Source organism: Patiria miniata, unplaced genomic scaffold (genome assembly GCF_015706575.1).
Source record: "Patiria miniata isolate m_02_andy unplaced genomic scaffold, ASM1570657v1 HiC_scaffold_30, whole genome shotgun sequence".
Classification (NCBI taxonomy): domain Eukaryota; kingdom Metazoa; phylum Echinodermata; class Asteroidea; order Valvatida; family Asterinidae; genus Patiria; species Patiria miniata.
Window position 1 is genome coordinate 8,876,812 of NW_024037070.1, and position 18,202 is coordinate 8,895,013.

An 18,202-nucleotide genomic window follows, 5' to 3' on the forward strand; every position below is an offset into this window, starting at 1 on the left:
CGATGTGGTTTGCGTGTATTTTTTGTGTTCTTGGGCAAGACACTTTACTACGATGGCCTCTGTAGCTCTCCATTTAAATGGGTAAGTATTAGTGTGGAGACCAGATTGCGCTGATCTCTAGCTGCTGCAGAAAACTGGTCTCATGGCCTGATGAACAGGGGTAATATTTGTGAAAACTTCAGTACATGTATAGGCCCCTAAAGCGCTGTAAAATAAGTTATTTTCTCCCCCGATTCATACGGTGGCATCGGGTTCGGTAATAAGCAAATTATTTCCCTTCTTGGCCGGTAGAAAAATTCAATTTCGGGGAACGGATTTGACTGGGGCCGTATCATAAGTCTGACGCCTCCGAGGTCCGACGCCTCCTAAGTCCGAAATGTCGGACTTATGAGGGTGCACACCGGTAAATAGGCCTAAACTCATCCGCCGAGCTCACGAATAAAAGTTATACCCTCAAAATATTCTATATTAGAGAGTTGTGAGAGCCATAAAATTGGGGAATTGAAGGCAATGAACCTCTGACCCGGACTTGGGGCTTCCAATTCTGAGCATTTTGGAAACAATTGGGCTCGAAAGTGGCGCTATTTTGCCATGTTGTGGAGGGATCGTTTTTCAAGATGGCTTCTTTTCCGCTTTGGGGAAAAATAGGGGTGGTCTTCTTTGGGTGAGAATATCTCGAAAAGTCAATGGTCAGCCCACACAAAAATGAAAAGAAAATGACATGTTGATAATTATTTTTCTGTGCAGCTTAAATACCTGTGAGAGTTCTGAGTATTTTTAAAAGAATTTTGAATGGGCATTTAGCACTAGTGTCTACGGGAATTTTAATACAAGGTTGCACCCATGAGGCGTCGGACCTATGAGGCGTCGGACTTATGAGGCATACATTCCACCTCATAGGTCCGACGCCTTCATGAGTCCGACGCCTCATAAGTCCGATAATGGACAAACGCTGTTTCGGACTTATGAGGCGTCGGACCTATGAGGCGTCGGACTTATGAGGCGTCGGACTTTTGAACGGACCCCATTTTATCAAAACACCCAAAAAAAACTTTTCTCTCTCTCTCTCTCTCTCTCTTTTTAATGACATAAGGTATAGGTCAAGCTGACCAATTGATACAAAATTGCGTTGTGACATTTAGATTTCATCTTTGCGAGAAAAGTAAGGTTTTCCGGATTCAAACTATCAAACGAGAGTTCTAGGATTTCATGAAATTGCAAAACACGGAAATGTAAAGAATAACACTTTAAAAAAAGGCAAATTGTCATACGAGTGAATGTATTGCTTCTCAGCCATTTTTGCGAAGCACATAAATAGTGTTACGGAAATCATGAAAACAGTCCTAAGATATATGTTTAAGGAGGCCACAAGTCATGGCGGACACTCGAAATTCCTCCAAACTCCATCCAAATTCTTCTGCTATAATGTGTAAAGTTTATCCCTTTTATGAACTAAATAGCTCCCGAGGATCGTCATATTCTGCTTGTCATATTCTGCTTGTCATATTCTGCTCGTCATATTCTGCTCGTCATATTCTGCTTGTCATATTCTGATTGTCATATTCTGATTGTCATATTCTGATTGTCATATTCTGACAATAATCTCCACAACAAGAACCAAACTTGGGCACTGCTTACAATTTCACCCACACATCATAAACCTCACTTTCGTCAGCAACATATTTTTTTATTTCATAATTGCATGTTTATAAAATCAATGCTAAAATATTTGAGATGATAATTTATCCCTCTGCACTAATTCTAAACAGCTGCTACTTAAATATATACAAGATTGCATTTCTGAGCTGTTGTATTCATTCATGTCATTCCACATTAACAGTCATTCACCATGGTTGTTGATACTTAATAATTATTTGGCCACATTTTACTAATTTTGTTTCAAAGTTACATATGTGACATCACCAGTGAATAGAATTTTGTGCACTCTGGGACCAGTTTTAACAGGCTCGAATTCCATTTTTTTCCTTCAAAGATGAATGAAGGGCAACGGTAGACTACGCTACAACTTGCCAGTTTTTGTTGTGGTGGCAAAGTCACTAACATTCATTTAATGTGTGAAGCTATGTGGTATGCATATGCAGCAGATTAATATACTTTATGCACTGGGAAGCCCTTTTGGTCATGTTCCCTGAATGTATTTTATCAATTGTAAACTGTTGAATGGGATGGTACCAGACTATTCATGCGTTCCAAGCCTCACATTTTTTTTAACGTGGCTTAAAACATTGGGGTATGTTTAATAACAAATTTTAAATTTTTCCTCCGAGCAAACTGGCATTAATTTTATGTCGTTGCTTTTATTTCTATTCGAAAGTTCCAAAAATGAAGGTTTTATCTCGCTTTCAATTTAATATGGCTAAATCTTGAATAAAACCTATTGAGACACAAAACTGTCCATACAAAAAAATCTATTTTGGGCTCTTGCATACAATCTGAATGCACTTACAGTGCAGTATTTTGTACAGAAAAATAGAGTTCATGGCTGTTCAATGTCCAATCTCCAACCACACAATCACCTTCCGAAAATAGTACCTTGTATTATCAGCTAGGGTCGCGGGATCAGATATTTTGATTTGATAAAAGAGGACCAGGACCGTGCCTTCATTTCGCATCACGTGTTCTCGCTGTTTGCTTCGGGATTTGGTGTTGCTTCAGCTGGCTCTGCCTTGATGTAATCAGAGGTTTTGAAAATCTCCAGGGGGGTGAATTTCTTTGGCGGTTTCGGACCTGTACTCCTTTTCTGAAAGACAAAGAGTTATACAGCAGAAATGAATTGATAGTTGAGCATCTTTAACGTTGAGCATTTCTTTAAAAATAAAATCAGTTTTTTGACCCCAGTGACCCCATGATGACCTTTGACCCCAGTTTGGTGACGTGACATGTTGGGCTTGGCTACTGATAATTTCGACAAAGTTTGGTTGAAATTGGTCACAATATGTGGGAGGAATAGACAATGTCAACGTTTGTTACTAACTAACAAACAGACTAACGGACAGCATGATGATTCGTTGAGCTGCTATCCCGCAGCTAAAAACAAAACAACTAAGAGGAGTGAATTGTACAAACCGTGGTGAAGACCGGCAGGGCACTCAGCAGGTTCTTGATGGAATGCAGAGTTCCTTGCTCTTTCTCAACTTCATTCACTTCCTCTTCCATGGTTGCGACATTATCACGGACGACACTAACAAACTCCTGTACAACAAAGCAGAATAAACACAAAGAAAAGGGACTTAAAAATCATTTCTTCATACTTGAAGAGGCAACTTTTCTTCTGAACATTTCTGAATAATTAAAAGGGTCCACGGAATGATTTTTTTAAAATAAAAACTGATCATAGTTCTTAAGTTCCTTTAACAAGGTTCCGTGCACATTATGGAGGTTTCTCTGATATTTCCCTGAGAAATTTTCACTTAAATGAGGTTGCTGGGAAGTCAAGAGGTGGTTGCTGCAAAGCAACTAAGATACTGATAATTAAAACCTTTTTTTAATCAAACTTTGTTTCTGATACTTCCATTTCATTTGGACTTCAGAGACTTCTAAATAGTTCTAAAATCAGGGATGAAGCCAATCCTGGAACAACCCCAAGTTATTATAAACCTCCATAGCGCCCTCTTGGTGGGATCTACAGGTCTTTGAGTCTAACGCACTCACCTCGAGTTTATCGATTCGGTGGAAGATGGCTTTGATTTCCTGAGCTTTGGCGTGGATACCTGGGAGACTTCTGTTCAGTGACAAGGAGGAATCTGTGCGAATCTACATTAGGGACAGAAGAATGTGGAATGGAGATGCAAGTGAATTCTGTGAAGGTTCTATGTACTTGTTTTGACTTTGCCAAACCTGGCTTTAGTTTTTCATCACTGTTATACTGAAATGAAATTTAGCCTTTCTGTCAGTTTTATTCACTACTTCAATCGCTGGTGCAACATTTTACAGTTTACTGGTAAATTTATCATATGTCTCACCATGTCTACAACGGCACAGAATTCATCCAGTCTCGTTAGCATTTCTTCAATCTTTTCATCCAGTTGCAGTTTCTTGAGAGGAAAGAAAAACCAATTGAAAAGGAGGGAGGAGGCGGGTTGAAAAAATTGTCAACGGACTACCCTGTGCTTAGACTTGAAATTTGCCCGGCCGCAACAGTCTGCGTATCGCCTGCCTAAAGGCTAAATGTATTGTATGATCTCAGTCATATTACTACAGTACAGTGTTAAATACAATGCAGTGGATATTGTTATGGCAGTTGACTGTCTGGCTCCCTGACCTAATTGTATTTGTTGTGCCCATTCTTGAAAATCACGCATTCTCGAGAATGGGCATGCACATTCTTGAGAATGTGCAACTGGATCCTTCCTCAATCTTGGCAAAAAATAACTCTTCCAGATTGAGCGCACATTCTCGAGAATGCGCGACAAGATAACGGTCTTGTCGATGCCGAGCACCGGCTGCGCTTGGCAAGTCTAGCTGAATCCTCGTTCACTGATTCTCAATAATTATACTGTTGCAACGCAAGGCGCTGAAAAGTTGAGTGGATATGATAAGTAAAGGCGTATTAATATGGGGGGGGGGGGGACCGGGAAAATATAAGAGACATAATAATACTAGTGCAAAGAATTCTGATTTTTGGGATAATAAAAGCGGGGGGGGGGGGGGGGGGGGGGACGTAAGAATGAAGAATGTGAAGAATGAGAATGAATACTGCGACATCCCATAGTGCTAATGCTATTTCCCATTTAAATTGCCACCAATTTATTGTTCACATCCCACCATAACGTCGCAGAGCTGGATTCTATCTAGTCAAAAGAGCAATTTTGGCAGCTTCTGGACATCGTTTTTTTTTCGTGGCACGCATATGATACATGCAGGGACTTGTAACTTGTCTAGCCTAAACAAAGCACTTCCCAGACTAGTTCCCAGTCCTCCGTTAATACAAAACTTCCCATAGTGGGCAGAAAAAAGCAATAATAACAGGTTTAATTTGATTCAAATTATCGTAGTTATACGAGTACAGAAGCATAGCACATTTTCTTTCCTCTTTATATGAATTGTTTCCCTTTTAACCGCTATACAATTCATTTAACATAATTATGTCGTGCAATGTTTGTTAAGATTGGGCAAAATTCATAAATTGTGCACGTGATATTCCCACCCAATCTTAAGAATGAGCGCTCATTCTTAAGAACGCGTGCTCGTTCTTAAGAATGGGCGCTCATTCTTAAGAATGCGCGCCCATTCTCGAGAATGTGCATGCCCATTCTCGAGAATGCGTGATTTTCAAGAATGGGCACAACATATTCAATGTCAGGATTTTTGGCTCCTCGAACAGTATCAACCAAATGGTTCTCGCACTTTATTTCCCTTTTAACAAACCCTCAAAAGCCACAGATTACGAAGAAGACAATGAAATCTGTTTCACATAAAAAGTGGGATTTGATTAAAAAACATGAAAGTAAATGAAAGTAGACATCCTAGAGCCCTATAAAAGTAAAAAAAAAAAATAGTTTGGCATTTGTTTAGGCTGATTTGATCCTTAACCAATCGAGCTACCAAAGCACTCTGGTTGGTAGGGCAGTCATAAATATTCAAAAAGATTCGTGATGGTGTTTTTGCAATGCCGTAACGATATCAGATGAAAATCGCTTTAATTCGGCTGCCGTAACGCTAGCCACTAACGCTAGCCACAATCCTGAGGCTGCGTACAGTACGGTCGGCCAGCCACGGCCGGCCACGACGACAGTGCACACTCACTCAATGACTCGAACATTAAACTGGATTTTTACTGAGAAATTTAGTTTATGAATCAATATCCCAAGACTTCATAAGTTATCTATCAAATAGCTCACCTCCCTCTGTGGATCTACCATTACATATTCCGCATAATCTCTGGCGGTTTCTTCCAAAATTTCAGCGGTTCTGTCAGGATCGCAATCCTTGTTTTCCTCCGTCACGGGGTCCGACATCTTGCTTTAAGAATCTCTCAACACTAGGTGGCGCTACAACACTTTACTGGCCTAAAATTTCACGCGACATTTTAATTTTCACTGCTTGAGCGATCGTGATGTTTAATTAGTTAGCCCTGCCTCATTGAGTGTTTAGGCTGTATTTTCGACTAGACTTCACCACTTGCATGTTCTACAACAGTCGAACGCAAACTTTACAGGTAAGCATTCAAAGATTTTGGTTCTGTTTTAACGAAAGTAAATGGAGTTTTACTCATGTTGAACGGATTGGATTGTCGCAACACGTCGTTGAGGAAAAAGTCAAAACGCTGTTCCCATGGTTCCGTTACTGCAGTCTAGTGTAGTGACTGAAAATCACTCATCATCAGACTGGTTATAAAGCATGGAGCTAAAAGTGGGACTTGTAATACAGTATCCTTGTGTCATAGGCCCAACCTCATTTTTTTTTTGCCAAATGAGACTTTTAATTTACGCAGTGGCTATTGTTACGGCAGCCGTAACGCATTTCCCATTTTCTATCGTTACGGTAGACTGCAACCTGGCAACTTTTATAAAAAAAACATGACAAGAAAATATAAAATTAGAAGGAAAAAAGTGAATTTGAACTTTATGAAATTCGGACTTTATTTCCCTTTTAAAAAAAATCCTCCAAAGCCTCAGGTTAGAAAAGGAAAAAAATTCGAGTGCAAAACTGAGATTCGAACCCGCAACCTCGCGGTGCAAAATCCTACCCTCTATCGGCTGAGCTGGCGCACTGCTCGATAAAACGTGGAGAAACAAATAATTATATACCCGCGTGCGTATCAAAAAAATATCGTAGAGGGCGCTAAACAACGAGTGCCGTAACGATAGCCACTTCGTTTAATTTATATTGCAAAGATATTGGCGACCGTGTACTACACGGTGTAGACTGTAGTGTTTAGTTTCAATCAAAATTAGAGTGAAGTCTGACATTGTCTGAAGAGTGTTTTTTATTACTAAAAAATGACCTTTTCAACTCAAAGCAGACTTCTCTCAATAAGCATGTAATGACACCTTTTTGTAATTTTTGAACAGTTTCTTGTGGTAGAAGTTACCATTTTCCTACGCTGTTTACGGTTGGTGCCGTGCGATTCAGCGCGTCTCGAGCGTTCATGTATGGAGGAAGGAATAGACTCACGGTACATCGCGCGGTGATCGCCATCTTTATTTTTGTGTTGCGTTTTGTCATTGTCATCGTCATTTTACCCCCAAATTTCCCTCAAAAATTCAAAACTCTGCCCTTTATCATGTTTATCTATGACATACATGACATACATGTACCTACCTGCGTGTTCTTAATGTTGCCAACTAGTTTGGTAGGGAAAGATTTCCATACGAAGTTCACTCATTTTCCTCTGTATTGACTAACAAGCCCCCAGATAGCAATTTCATGTCATCAAAGTCAATTTGAGCAGTGAGAAAATACAAGCATTTTCTTAGAAAACACTTAGAATTTTTCAGTCCAATCTCATAGGGTTTGTACACAGGGTGTTGAGTGAACTTCGTATATATGGAAATCTTTCCGGTGGTAGGGCAAATAATTTAAAAGTGGGTTTCGTTCCTAAGGATGCTTGAGACTATTATTATTCACGTACAGTCAAGCAAGGTATTTCGTGTCATAATAATTTGGCAGTTTTGTTTTTTGCTGTTTGCAAATGTTAACCCTAACCGCCCTGAATCCTCCAAAATCCTTTTTGCAAATTGGAGGAATTTGCAGGATTGAGGTTACATGGCAAAAGTGGGTTGCAGATTTCGGAGTACGCACTGTGTCAAGGTCTTGGGCCGGACCTTGTGTTGTTTATGCTCAGCCGTGCATAAATTTAGTCCTTGATTATACTTGACATCCTCCACACTGCTCCAGGATGTCACTGCCTCTGCCTCAGCCTATTGACAGTCATAGCTGGAGGATTTTGCAGGATTCAGGCAGTGGTCACCCCTCCATGGACCATATTCAAGAAATAGCGGAGGAATTTGCAGGATTGAGGCTATACGCTATTTTTCCATGAGGCCAATTGGAGGATTTTGCAGGATTGAGGCTACATCCTAGCAAAAAGGCCTAGGGAGTTAGGGTTTTAATTACCTTTTAAGTTACATGTAGCTAGGAAGGCCTGAAGTTTCACTCCCATCAGCATTTTCTCAGAGCCAATACTTGAGAAAGTACGATAAAGCATGCTGTACAAGATGTGACATTTGTTTACAAAATGGCATGTTGTGGTCACGTAATGCAACAGTTTTACTCATTCATCCGTAGTCACCACACCTTTTGGCAACATGATAACACATGAAGAAAGAGTAATGAAAAGTTCAATAAAAAAAGAGCCACACTTTTTGAAATTAATGTTTATTGCAGACTGCCGCGAACAGACATACAGACATAAAACACATTACGTGTGCGTTGGTTCCACTGCCGCTGGAACAAACTTTTGTCAGGGGGTGCTGGAATTTCTAAAGGACGGACAAAATTAATACGGAAGAGGAGCGCAAAGCCCTTACGTCGTGGCTTAATTTGGAATATGGATGATCTTTGGTACGGTGCAATCTGAGGCGATTCCTGGCCACTTTCATAGTTTACCTTTTTTAGCAAAAGTTTTTTTGAGATTTAAGACAATTTATTTTATTATTTTGTTTAGGATATACTATTGCTCTTAAAAACCCTGTATTTTTATCTCCATTTTTGGTTCCATTTAATTCTGGAAAAAGAATTACGCATGACATCGCATGTAAATATTATTGTTGCAAGGCTGCTTTCTTACATTTAGTAAGAGATTTAGGGCCCGCTTTAAGGCCCCGGAAAATGTTGGATTCTGGATGCACTGTGATGAAATATACTGGTAGTATACTGAAAATTATAAAACCCGAAAGGATGTCATTTTGGTTTCAGTTAAAACAAATGGTTCAACTGGAAGCAGATGAATTTCTGTTCATAAAAATATTCACTTAGTTCTAACTCACCAAACGATGTGGCTCTCGATATACATATTTGCAGTGTTATTTGTTTGTTACAGGGAATGGCAAATATAAAAGACTAAAAGACATCTAGACATAATGGGTCTCATATTTCTCATAAACTTTATTTACCTTTCTTTAATAATAGACATAATTTGCGCCATTATTTGGGGCTATAGGCAAGGATTTATCGGTCTACTGAGTTTTTATGAGGAAAAACTTGCAGAGGGTAAAACATGAATAGTGTTTTTCTATTAAAACGAAACTACATTGCAATTGGCGTAAAGCATGACTGGTTTAAATCAAAGCCCGTCCCACTCCTATTAGGTTGGGGATGTGTGTTCACCTTGCTTTTTGTTAATGTTGAGTACAGAATGCTTGCATCGTCAATGAAACTTTTAAATGAAAAGAAAAACCTTCATGGGAAAACTATGAACATTTGCCCCTATTGAAAGATCGAATGAAAAAAATCCTGGCAAGCATAATCAACTTTGCCACCATTGTCATGGCCGAGGTTATTGCTTTCGGGTCAAAGCTTCCAGTGGCGGAATATCATAGACATGTCATGATTTTAGATACCTTGAGAGAAATATCGATTCTGCACTGCCTGAAGATTTAGAAAATACCTCCTCTTGACATTTTACAGTGTTTGTGCTAGACTTTCGAAGCGCCATGCTTAACCGCTGGAACACATTTTTGCCCAGGAGTAGGGGGTGCTGAAGCATATTCCAACACCCCAATCCCAATAGTTGGGGGAGCTGCAGCACCCACAGCACCCCCCGTTCCCGCGGGCTTGGTTGGTTCTAAATGTAACTTACTCATATTGTTGAAAGTTTCATTTTGGGGGGGGGGGGGTTTAGTTACAGTTGTTTGTAGATTTAAAATAATATGGAATTAATTAATGTATGCAGTTTTTGAGGATCTTATTTAAGTTTAAGATTGGAGGGAAAATTTCAGGAGAAACTTTGGGGACGATTTTTTTTTCGATTTCAAAAAAAATTTCACCAGATATGATATGAAGAAACGAACAGGAAGTTTTCAACGTGAAAATCCTTTCTATTAATTTTGACAGGCATACATGTACATGGTGACCTCAAAAGAAAATGCAACCCTAAAACATTTGCCTTTTGAAAACAAAAAGGGATAGGTGGCTTTTTATGTTTTGGGTATCAGATTAATGCTGAGAGATTTTTCTTTCAAATGCTGAAAAAATCATGAAAATACCACTTTGGATTGCTGAGAAAATGCCAATTACGTAAAAGTACCATAGTCATTGTTCATCCTGTACACAAGAACTTCAAACAGTGAAACATTTGACTGTAAGCCTACTTTCAATTATCCTCGTTTGTGCAATTTCTTTAATATTTTGACATATTTATGATGCTGAAAAGGTTTTTTTAAAAAGATGAGATTCTTGTTCAGGTGGAAAACAAAAGGTATTTCCTTCAAATTCATTTGCACCCTTGTCATATTATGTGTTGTTTTGTACTTAGGATTAGGACATGCACAAATAAGTACAGTGAAAATCCCTTACTGTGGTAATTGTTTGAGTACAGGATGAAAAATGACTACTTTTACGTAACTGGCATTTTCTCAGCAACCCAAAGTGTATTTTCATGATTTTTTTCAGTATTTGAAAGAAAATGTTATCAGCTTTAATCTGATACCCAAAAAATAAAAATCCACAGATCCCTTTGTTTTTTAAAGGCAAATGTTTTAGGGTTGCATTTTTTTGGGTCACCCTGTATTCCATGAACATTGCAGGCACGAGATATAACTTGTGTGCTGTCCCCATGTGTAAATGTGAAGACACTTCCAAAACAGTTTATCTCACTCTACTGTCGTTAAAACATCAATCAATTAATGAAGTCCGGCCATTGTCATTAAAAATCCCCAGATCATATGAATACATCAGGATATCATTATGCGATAGCTCGTAGAAAAATACTACAAAACCCACGTGCCTGGAAAGACAATATACATGTACCTGTCACCATGACGACAAGTTGCATTGTCACCATTGACGTCATAAACAGTAGGCAGCTTAGACATCCCATTGTGCGGACAGTTTGCTTTCTATTCTTAAACTTCTTCTTTTCTTTTTTTGGAATGGGGGAGGGAAGCTTGTCAATTCTTGTCATTGTTATTGTGTTGACTTTGTAGGATCAGTAAAAGGCACTTATATGTACCGGTAAGCCGACTTGGAGATGAAAGAAGTGCGTGTGAACGAAGGATGGTTGTCATTCCAAGTGGGAGTACATGTACAAATGTACACGGGAGTGGGATTTTCATCTAGATTTTTTCTGGTTGACGGGTCTGATGCCAGGCTTCTCCTGACCAGTTGTAATCATAAGATGCAGTGTTTGTAGCAGGCTTGGAATTTCTTGTTCACTGATTCACAAAAAACAGTTTATGCTTATCTACACGTGTACATGTATGTATTTAGTGTAGCACATAAAATGTAACAAAACTGGAATGACACAGTCTGATCCAGGTTATCATATCATACGTCGTGGTTTGTACGCAAGTGTAGCACATAAAATGTAACAAAACTGGAATGACACAGTCTGATCCAGGTTATCATATCATACGTCGTGGTTTGTACGCAAGTGGACTGTGGACGAGTGTTTTTTTAATTGATGGTTGTGTGACTCAGAGCTTGGTTCTTTTCTTCATGCTAAAACAACTGCAAAGCGAATTTGATATCTCTGAAGGTAGGTTCATACTAAGAATGATGAATGTGAAGTAGTGACTTTGATGTCGCAAACATGCAATTCTCCCGAATTGAAATGTTTTGAGGAAACTTTGACGTGACGTCATGTTTGCGTTTGCATCGAGTACGATCACTCACATGTAACATTCATATGGCCAAATAAAAAAAAACAAATATGTTTAGCGTCCCCGCCGGGCTTCCTTTTTGGAGGCCACCTCTTTTTTTTTTGAAAAAAAACCCTGAAAAAATAATAAATTTTGACAAAACAGTGACATCATTTTGGCCTCTTTCTCTGTTGCATCTAGCCCATATAATATGTCATTTTCTGAGTCCAAGTGGCAGCCATTTAAAAAGAAAAGATGGCGGCCATCTTTGAAAATAGCCTGGGCGGTCGTTTTGGGGGGAAAAAAGAGAAAAAAAGGGCCTCCTCCTTCCCTTTTTTCAAAAAGGCAGGATGCTAAACATGTTTTTTTTTTAAATTTGACCTAACATGCAGATTTTTCCTCTGGAGTTAAATTGTGTTCAAATTTTATAAATCTGCAGGGCAATTAATGACAGGGTATAACAAATTTGTGATTGTCGCTGTCACCCTGAGTATGAACCATCCATAAGAGTGGGACATCAGAGTACATGTAGGTCCATTGAATAATACTGTCGGATAAAAGAAATCTTGGATTTTTGGTTTTTTGTTTGAAAGTGTATTTATGTTCTTGTTTTGAAGAGAGTTTGAAGCTTTGGATGTTTATTGTTTTCCGTCTCTCGGGGAAATTACCCGAGATTTTGTGGCAGCTGTTTCTTCCAGCTGAGTAGTCTCTGTAAAGGTCGGCTTTTTTTTTTTTTTTTTTTTACAGCTCAGTGCAGATGTGTCTTTCCAAAAGGTTAAATTATACGCTGTGTGATGTATTCAAGGCAGCGTCAACATCTTAATTAGACTGATTGTCTTGTCTTTAAAGGTTACCCATTGAGTCTCACAATTTTTTTTTTGTGAGACCTGTGAAATAGATGTTTTGCTGACATGAAAAAGATTTTATCTGACCAAGAAGTGGTATTTAAGTATGTACAATATGTAAAGTATATAGTCACAGATTATCCATTCCTAGTGTACGTGTGCATACAGTATACTGCAGTTTTTATGGACATAACTGAAATACATGTGTGAAAATAAAATTAAAATTGGTAATTAGAGGTACAATTGGTGCCTGCCTGTGCACCACTACAGCATATACATTTTGTATCTAGTTTGTCCTGTGAATCTCGGACATGACTGCCAATATCTCCTAGTCTGTAGTCACTGTTTGTAGTTCAATTTGACAAAAGTATGGTAATGGAAAAAACCATCATATTATGTTTTAAATTGACCTATTGCTGTTTGCGAGTTAGCCACGCCCCTTAGACAACCCTATGGAATTTTGTATGTACATGTACATGTTAAGTTTTGTTTGTCTCAGATTTTGTGCGTTCCGCGTCCATTTGTGTAATTGAACAATATTCCACAAGCTGCGTTGACGCGATTCTACCGTGATAGGTTAATTACATATTTAACCCTTGTTTGTGAACCTTTTAACATAGAATTCTGACTAATAAGTCGTCAAACCATCAGTGTTCCAACGCTAATAGGGCCTAAACGTCTGTGCTGAAATTATTTCTTCCTTTAATGTTTGTAAATTTTTGTCTGTGAATCGTTCTGAAATTCTGTCCAATATCCGTATTTATACTATTTGTTTTGATTTCATAGATTTTTGTGTGGTTTATTTATTAAGCCACACGATACCTAGATTATAAATACCCACACGGATCTATAATTTTTGTAAGCGCACATAGTGGAGGTACATGTTAACCAATCATTATTGCCATGGCACTGTGGGATAAACAACGGATTTGTCTGGTTTCTGTTACAGCTGAATCGGAAGCCGTACACCATCTCTTGCTAAAGCCTGCCGAGACAGCTACTGTTCTGCTGCCCTACTGCATGGGAATTTTAATGAGTCCAGATTTTTTTTTTTGGCTGTCAGCGCTCAACATGCCAAGCAGATGTCAATGAGTCTACTTTGTACATCTAAGCCTCTACGATATTCAAAGAGGGAATAGTGGACGTGCATATGATATTTAGCTTTGCCAGAGTCAGTGAGCTGAGCCATATGCGTATTACAGATGTATAATTCAGCTATCGGACAGTTGAAGGCATCATCCATTTGAGGGACCTTTATCTGCACGTTCTTGTGCCGTCGGCCATTCACACATCATTGGCTGTTCATCTTCTGATGAGGTTATCGCTTATTTATGTCCACTGACTGAATAATGGATCGTTTCACTGGAAACCTCATCAGAGCCGCTGAGACAGACTGAGAACTTCAGAGAACTTCATTGCCATTCGCACTGCTGCACACCGTACACGCGCACATAATCTCCTCTCGACAGGAGTGTGGAGAACCTTTCTTAGAAGGAAAGAAAAAAGAAATCGATTTGACTGAGCTGTGAACTCCTCACTCGTCAAGTCTGAAATCCGCCCCGCAGCGTCCCGTGCTCGGATTCACCTTCAGTGTGTGCTGAGAGAAAGAGGAAGATTTTGTTGTGATTGATCGCCGACAATGATCGGGATGCTGTTGTGATTAACTACATCTACTTGATGAGGCGTCCATGGATTTGCAGATTTAGGAACTAGACTTCTTTCCCTGGACAAAAACATGGGCAGCACTTGCTCATCCTCACAGAGTGTAAACGGCGAAACCTCCAACAAAAAGTAAGATTTCATTTTATTCTTTGTGTTGTTTCATTTTTGCAACCCGTAATGAGGGGTTAATAATCTCTTTTCTTTTAATCTGACCCAAGCCTGCCCAAAGTTGCATTTTTGCCGACTTGGTTTTGGCGTAAGTCGTGTTAGTCACAAATGGTGGCTTAATTAACTTTTGGCAGCACTTAAGTCTTACATACAAGTGTACATGTACGTATATGTAAGCTGCATTTCCATGTGTGTATGTTCATTCTGTTTTGGATACCTTAACACAACAGTTATGTAGTTTGGCATCTGTTCCCAAATACCAGATGTTCCCCAACCCTAAGGATTTTGGGGAACATACATGTAGGTATTGGGGAACATCGGGTAGAACTTGTTTAGAATAGGCCTAAATACCCATTTTAATCTTTGGGGACATGGAAGAATACTTGTGTTGGCACTCATTTAACAATAAGATTGCCAGCAATTGTATGTTTAATCATTTCCACACCAAATCGTCCAAAATCCGAAGTTGGTCTGTAGCATTTTGACATAGACTGAGTACTGTACAACCCAGCCACTTTTGGTCTTGATGTCCTCAGTATTTAAATTGAGAGCAGAGATGTGTCAATGGATATTTACTGCACAGTGTGAGGTTTTGGCAAATTTAGAAAGCTTCTGGCATGACTTACCGGGTACATGCATGTGTACATGCCTTCCATCACCAAAAATGAAGAAAATTGGCTGGAGAATATGATCTCAAGTTGACTGCATTCTATGAGTACTGTATGAAACAAAAATATATTTCACATTGTACAGAATGTGAAATATGATAGCTGATAAGCTAAAAAAAAAAGTGAATTCATACCATGCCTACATGTACTGTGTAAATTCTATAGTTAACTTTTTATCCAAAATAACAATGCACAACATTACTGGAAAAAAAATGGACTCTTCCATGTCCATTAACTTGTCTACCTGAAGAGAAGACTGATATTTTGATTCTGTTAATTTACAATTTGTGGCGGGTCGTGGCCTTGAGAAGCTGAAAGGCTTTGTCATCTGCAACGGTTTCTTGTGTGGTTTGTCGTGTGAGTGCGTGCGTGCGTTATTTGTGCCCATCCTTTGTGAGAGGAGCAATTTGCTTGATTTCATTTGCAACTGTCACATTTGCCGGACAGAATGGATTCCTAGGTTTTTTTTTTTACTTGTCTGCGTCCCCTGAGGTCATAATGTGATTAGGAAATATACCGCTTTTCAGAGTGTTATATCGCTACAATTTCATACAATAGACGAGCATGTAGGCCTACGGTTGACGTCACTGGACAGTGCATGAACAATATGTAGTACATGTATGTAGTTGGATAGGTACATGGTGTAATGCGTACAATGTGTGCCTGAATCTGTTCAAAAGGGAATAGGCCTAAGTACAGTCATGTGACTGCACAGGGTTCATCAATGGATTTTTACAACAGTTTATAAATTTGGGACTAGATCCCACGAAATGAGTCTTCTTTAAGACTCATTTCTTTTTAAACTAAATTGTTTTGAATGTGCAGAGGAAAGAGCATACATATAGGTTTTGTTTCCAAAATGTGAAAAATGCTATTTTGTTACCTTTTAGAATCCTGATTGCAACTTTTCACTTTGGAAATAAAAGTTTTATATTCTACTAGACTTTATCTTGATATAATTGACCCGGTTTGACATCTTATGCAGATGAACATTGTAAACTATGCACAAAGCTGAAAAATTGACTATTCCTGTAGACTTCCATTGTGCACAATGTGCAGGATTTGTAAAAAGTTCTACATACTGAAAAGTATGTATGTAAGTCTGGCGACTTGTGACTCATATTGCTAGCCTGGGTTGGGTCACTTTTATCATACATGCAAACGTTTTCATTGTTGTACCTTTCATGAAAACATAAATTATAAAGTATGTATGCAAATGTGCCATGTGTGCACACATGTTATTTTCGCACATGTTATTTCCGGGTACATTTCTGGCTTTGTGCAAATTTGTGTATACAGTACTAGTACACCTACAGTGTGTGACATGAATGAAGATGTTAACAGCTTGAAACTTTCATCTTTAAAGCTATATAGTCCATCATTTGTAATTAGTGCATTTTGTTCGTTTGGAGCAACAAAAGTGTTCAAAATCTAACGAAGGATACTGAACAACTTACTTGATGAAGTTTCAGCTCAGCTTCAGCTTCACATTCCGAGAAAAACAGCATTCTAGGATCTCAATTTAAAATCAAAAGTTGCTCAATCATGTTTTGAGTTGTTTTGAATTGCAGCTTTACGCGATGTTGCGCACTGATCCAACGAATTATAGCAACATCGCGCGCCTGTGCGTCATTCCAATGCTTGTGCGCGCTGCGCCGAATAACAAAACGAACAACTAATTTAAATTTTCCTACGGTGCTTCTTAAGAAGCACCGTTGGAAATGCCTTCTTTCGTTGATTTCTTCAAAATGAGAGCTTGCCAGAAAGGATAATTTCACAGGGAGTTTAGTCCCCTTACTATCTTTCAACCAGTATGTTTTTCAACAATAATTACGCCGGTTACTTTTTTGGATGGCTGCAAATGATGGACTCGGGCTTTAATGTACTGATATTAAAATCAGCCATGCAGTGGGTCGCTTGATGAGGTTTTATCAGGCAGAATGATATGGAACAGCATAGAGCATTGCACAATGCACACATCTTGAACACAGCCCCTGGGCCTGTCAACCTGAATGGCTGATGTAATAACGCATAATGCCTTGATGGAGAGTGATACGGTGGTGTACTCTGAAGGACCTATCAATTCTCTCATTTGTACCCAACAGGCAATAACTGTACGTGAAAATTGTACGTGTACCGGTAGAACAATACATATTCAAGTCTTTCAAAACCTTACAAAATTTTGTTGTAAAAGTGAGTTGATTTCAATTCATAATTGCGATTGTTGGAACCGATATTGGGTAATGGACCGATCCAGTAAGCTCCGCCCAGTGCGCACATGGGCAAATTAACACGTGCTCTGCTCCAATGCCACGCTGCATTTTCCTTCTGCGCGCATCATACGCGCGTGCACGCATGTCGGACTTTTGTGCACGCACGTCGGACATAAATCACGGCTGTGATTGGTCAGAACACCATGGGGCGATGCTTACTGGATCGGTCCATTCCAGCGTTATGACAGGCAGTGTAACGTCCGTGACCGAGCCAATTAACCATGATACCTAATTAATGATTCAGAGAAAGGATCCAAAACTCCTAGTCTGTAATCTCCTTGACCATTACCAGAGGATGATAATATTAGAAAAATACTAAGAGCGTGTAATCTTGTCTCCCCAGTCCATGTATACTACCAAACACCGACTAGTCTAGTCACAGACTCCCGTGTTTGAATTAACCCAATTAACAAAAGTTGAGGTCAACAATTTTCATTTTATAATAACTTGTAATATTTTCAATAGGCCCTATGCTTTGAATTGTACAATGTATGGCATTCTTTTCTTTCGAAATACCCATTTATTGCCCTTGATTGGATGGCCAAAGTCTGGGCACAAAATAAATGCAACAAACAGAATGTTACACACTTTGTAGATATACACCGGTACATGGTGCCCGGATGTGCTGTATTCTCGTAAAATCTTGCATTTTTTTTTAGCCCTGAAAGGCTCAGTCCCAGACATTACATAACGCGGAATTGCCAATTTTTAATGTTTTTTTTAATATAAATTTCATTTCATTATTGATGATAACATCTGTGTTTCAAGCCCAAAACCTTAGAAATTTCCTACAAAGCTTTGAAAATAAGGAAGTGGGACAAACA

At 39.0% G+C, this 18,202-nt stretch overlaps 2 protein-coding genes across 3 annotated transcripts in view; one reads left to right on the forward strand and one right to left on the reverse strand.

Annotated features, from left to right (window-relative positions):
• Window positions 1-1,662: 1,662 nt before the first annotated feature.
• LOC119739443 (biogenesis of lysosome-related organelles complex 1 subunit 4-like) lies at window positions 1,663-6,015 on the reverse strand. The gene is made up of 5 exons (XM_038214398.1): window positions 5,862-6,015; window positions 3,984-4,055; window positions 3,673-3,774; window positions 3,088-3,213; window positions 1,663-2,761 (listed from the first exon to the last, which is right to left on the reverse strand). The coding sequence occupies exons 1-5, from the start codon at window positions 5,976-5,978 to the stop codon at window positions 2,633-2,635; spliced, it is 546 nt and encodes a 181-aa protein (XP_038070326.1). The 5' UTR covers window positions 5,979-6,015; the 3' UTR covers window positions 1,663-2,632.
• A 71-nt stretch (window positions 6,016-6,086) lies between these two features.
• The window catches only part of LOC119739441 (NACHT domain- and WD repeat-containing protein 1-like), a 51,560-nt gene continuing 39,444 nt past the window's right edge, over window positions 6,087-18,202 (forward strand). The window contains exons 1-2 of one of the 2 annotated variants that reach the window (XM_038214395.1): window positions 6,087-6,178; window positions 13,557-14,398. In XM_038214395.1, coding sequence (XP_038070323.1) covers window positions 14,343-14,398 — 56 coding nt within the window. In that variant the 5' untranslated portion in view covers window positions 6,087-6,178; window positions 13,557-14,342. Of the gene's footprint in view, window positions 6,179-11,477; window positions 11,660-13,556; window positions 14,399-18,202 lie in introns of those variants that run through there. The other variant, XM_038214396.1, reaches the window with a different exon arrangement.

What these genes read in the sequence shown, in the direction of transcription:
- LOC119739443 (XM_038214398.1), bottom strand. Translation starts at nt 5,978, where the DNA reads ATGTCGGACCCCGTGACGGAGGAAAACAAGGATTGCGATCCTGACAGA. An exon ending in ACCGAATCGATAAACTCGAG is followed by an intron (nt 3,214 to 3,672) that starts GTGAGTGCGTTA and finishes TTTGTTGTACAG; the next exon opens with GAGTTTGTTAGTGTCGTCCG. An exon ending in CCCTGCCGGTCTTCACCACG is followed by an intron (nt 2,762 to 3,087) that starts GTTTGTACAATT and finishes TTTGTCTTTCAG; the next exon opens with AAAAGGAGTACAGGTCCGAA.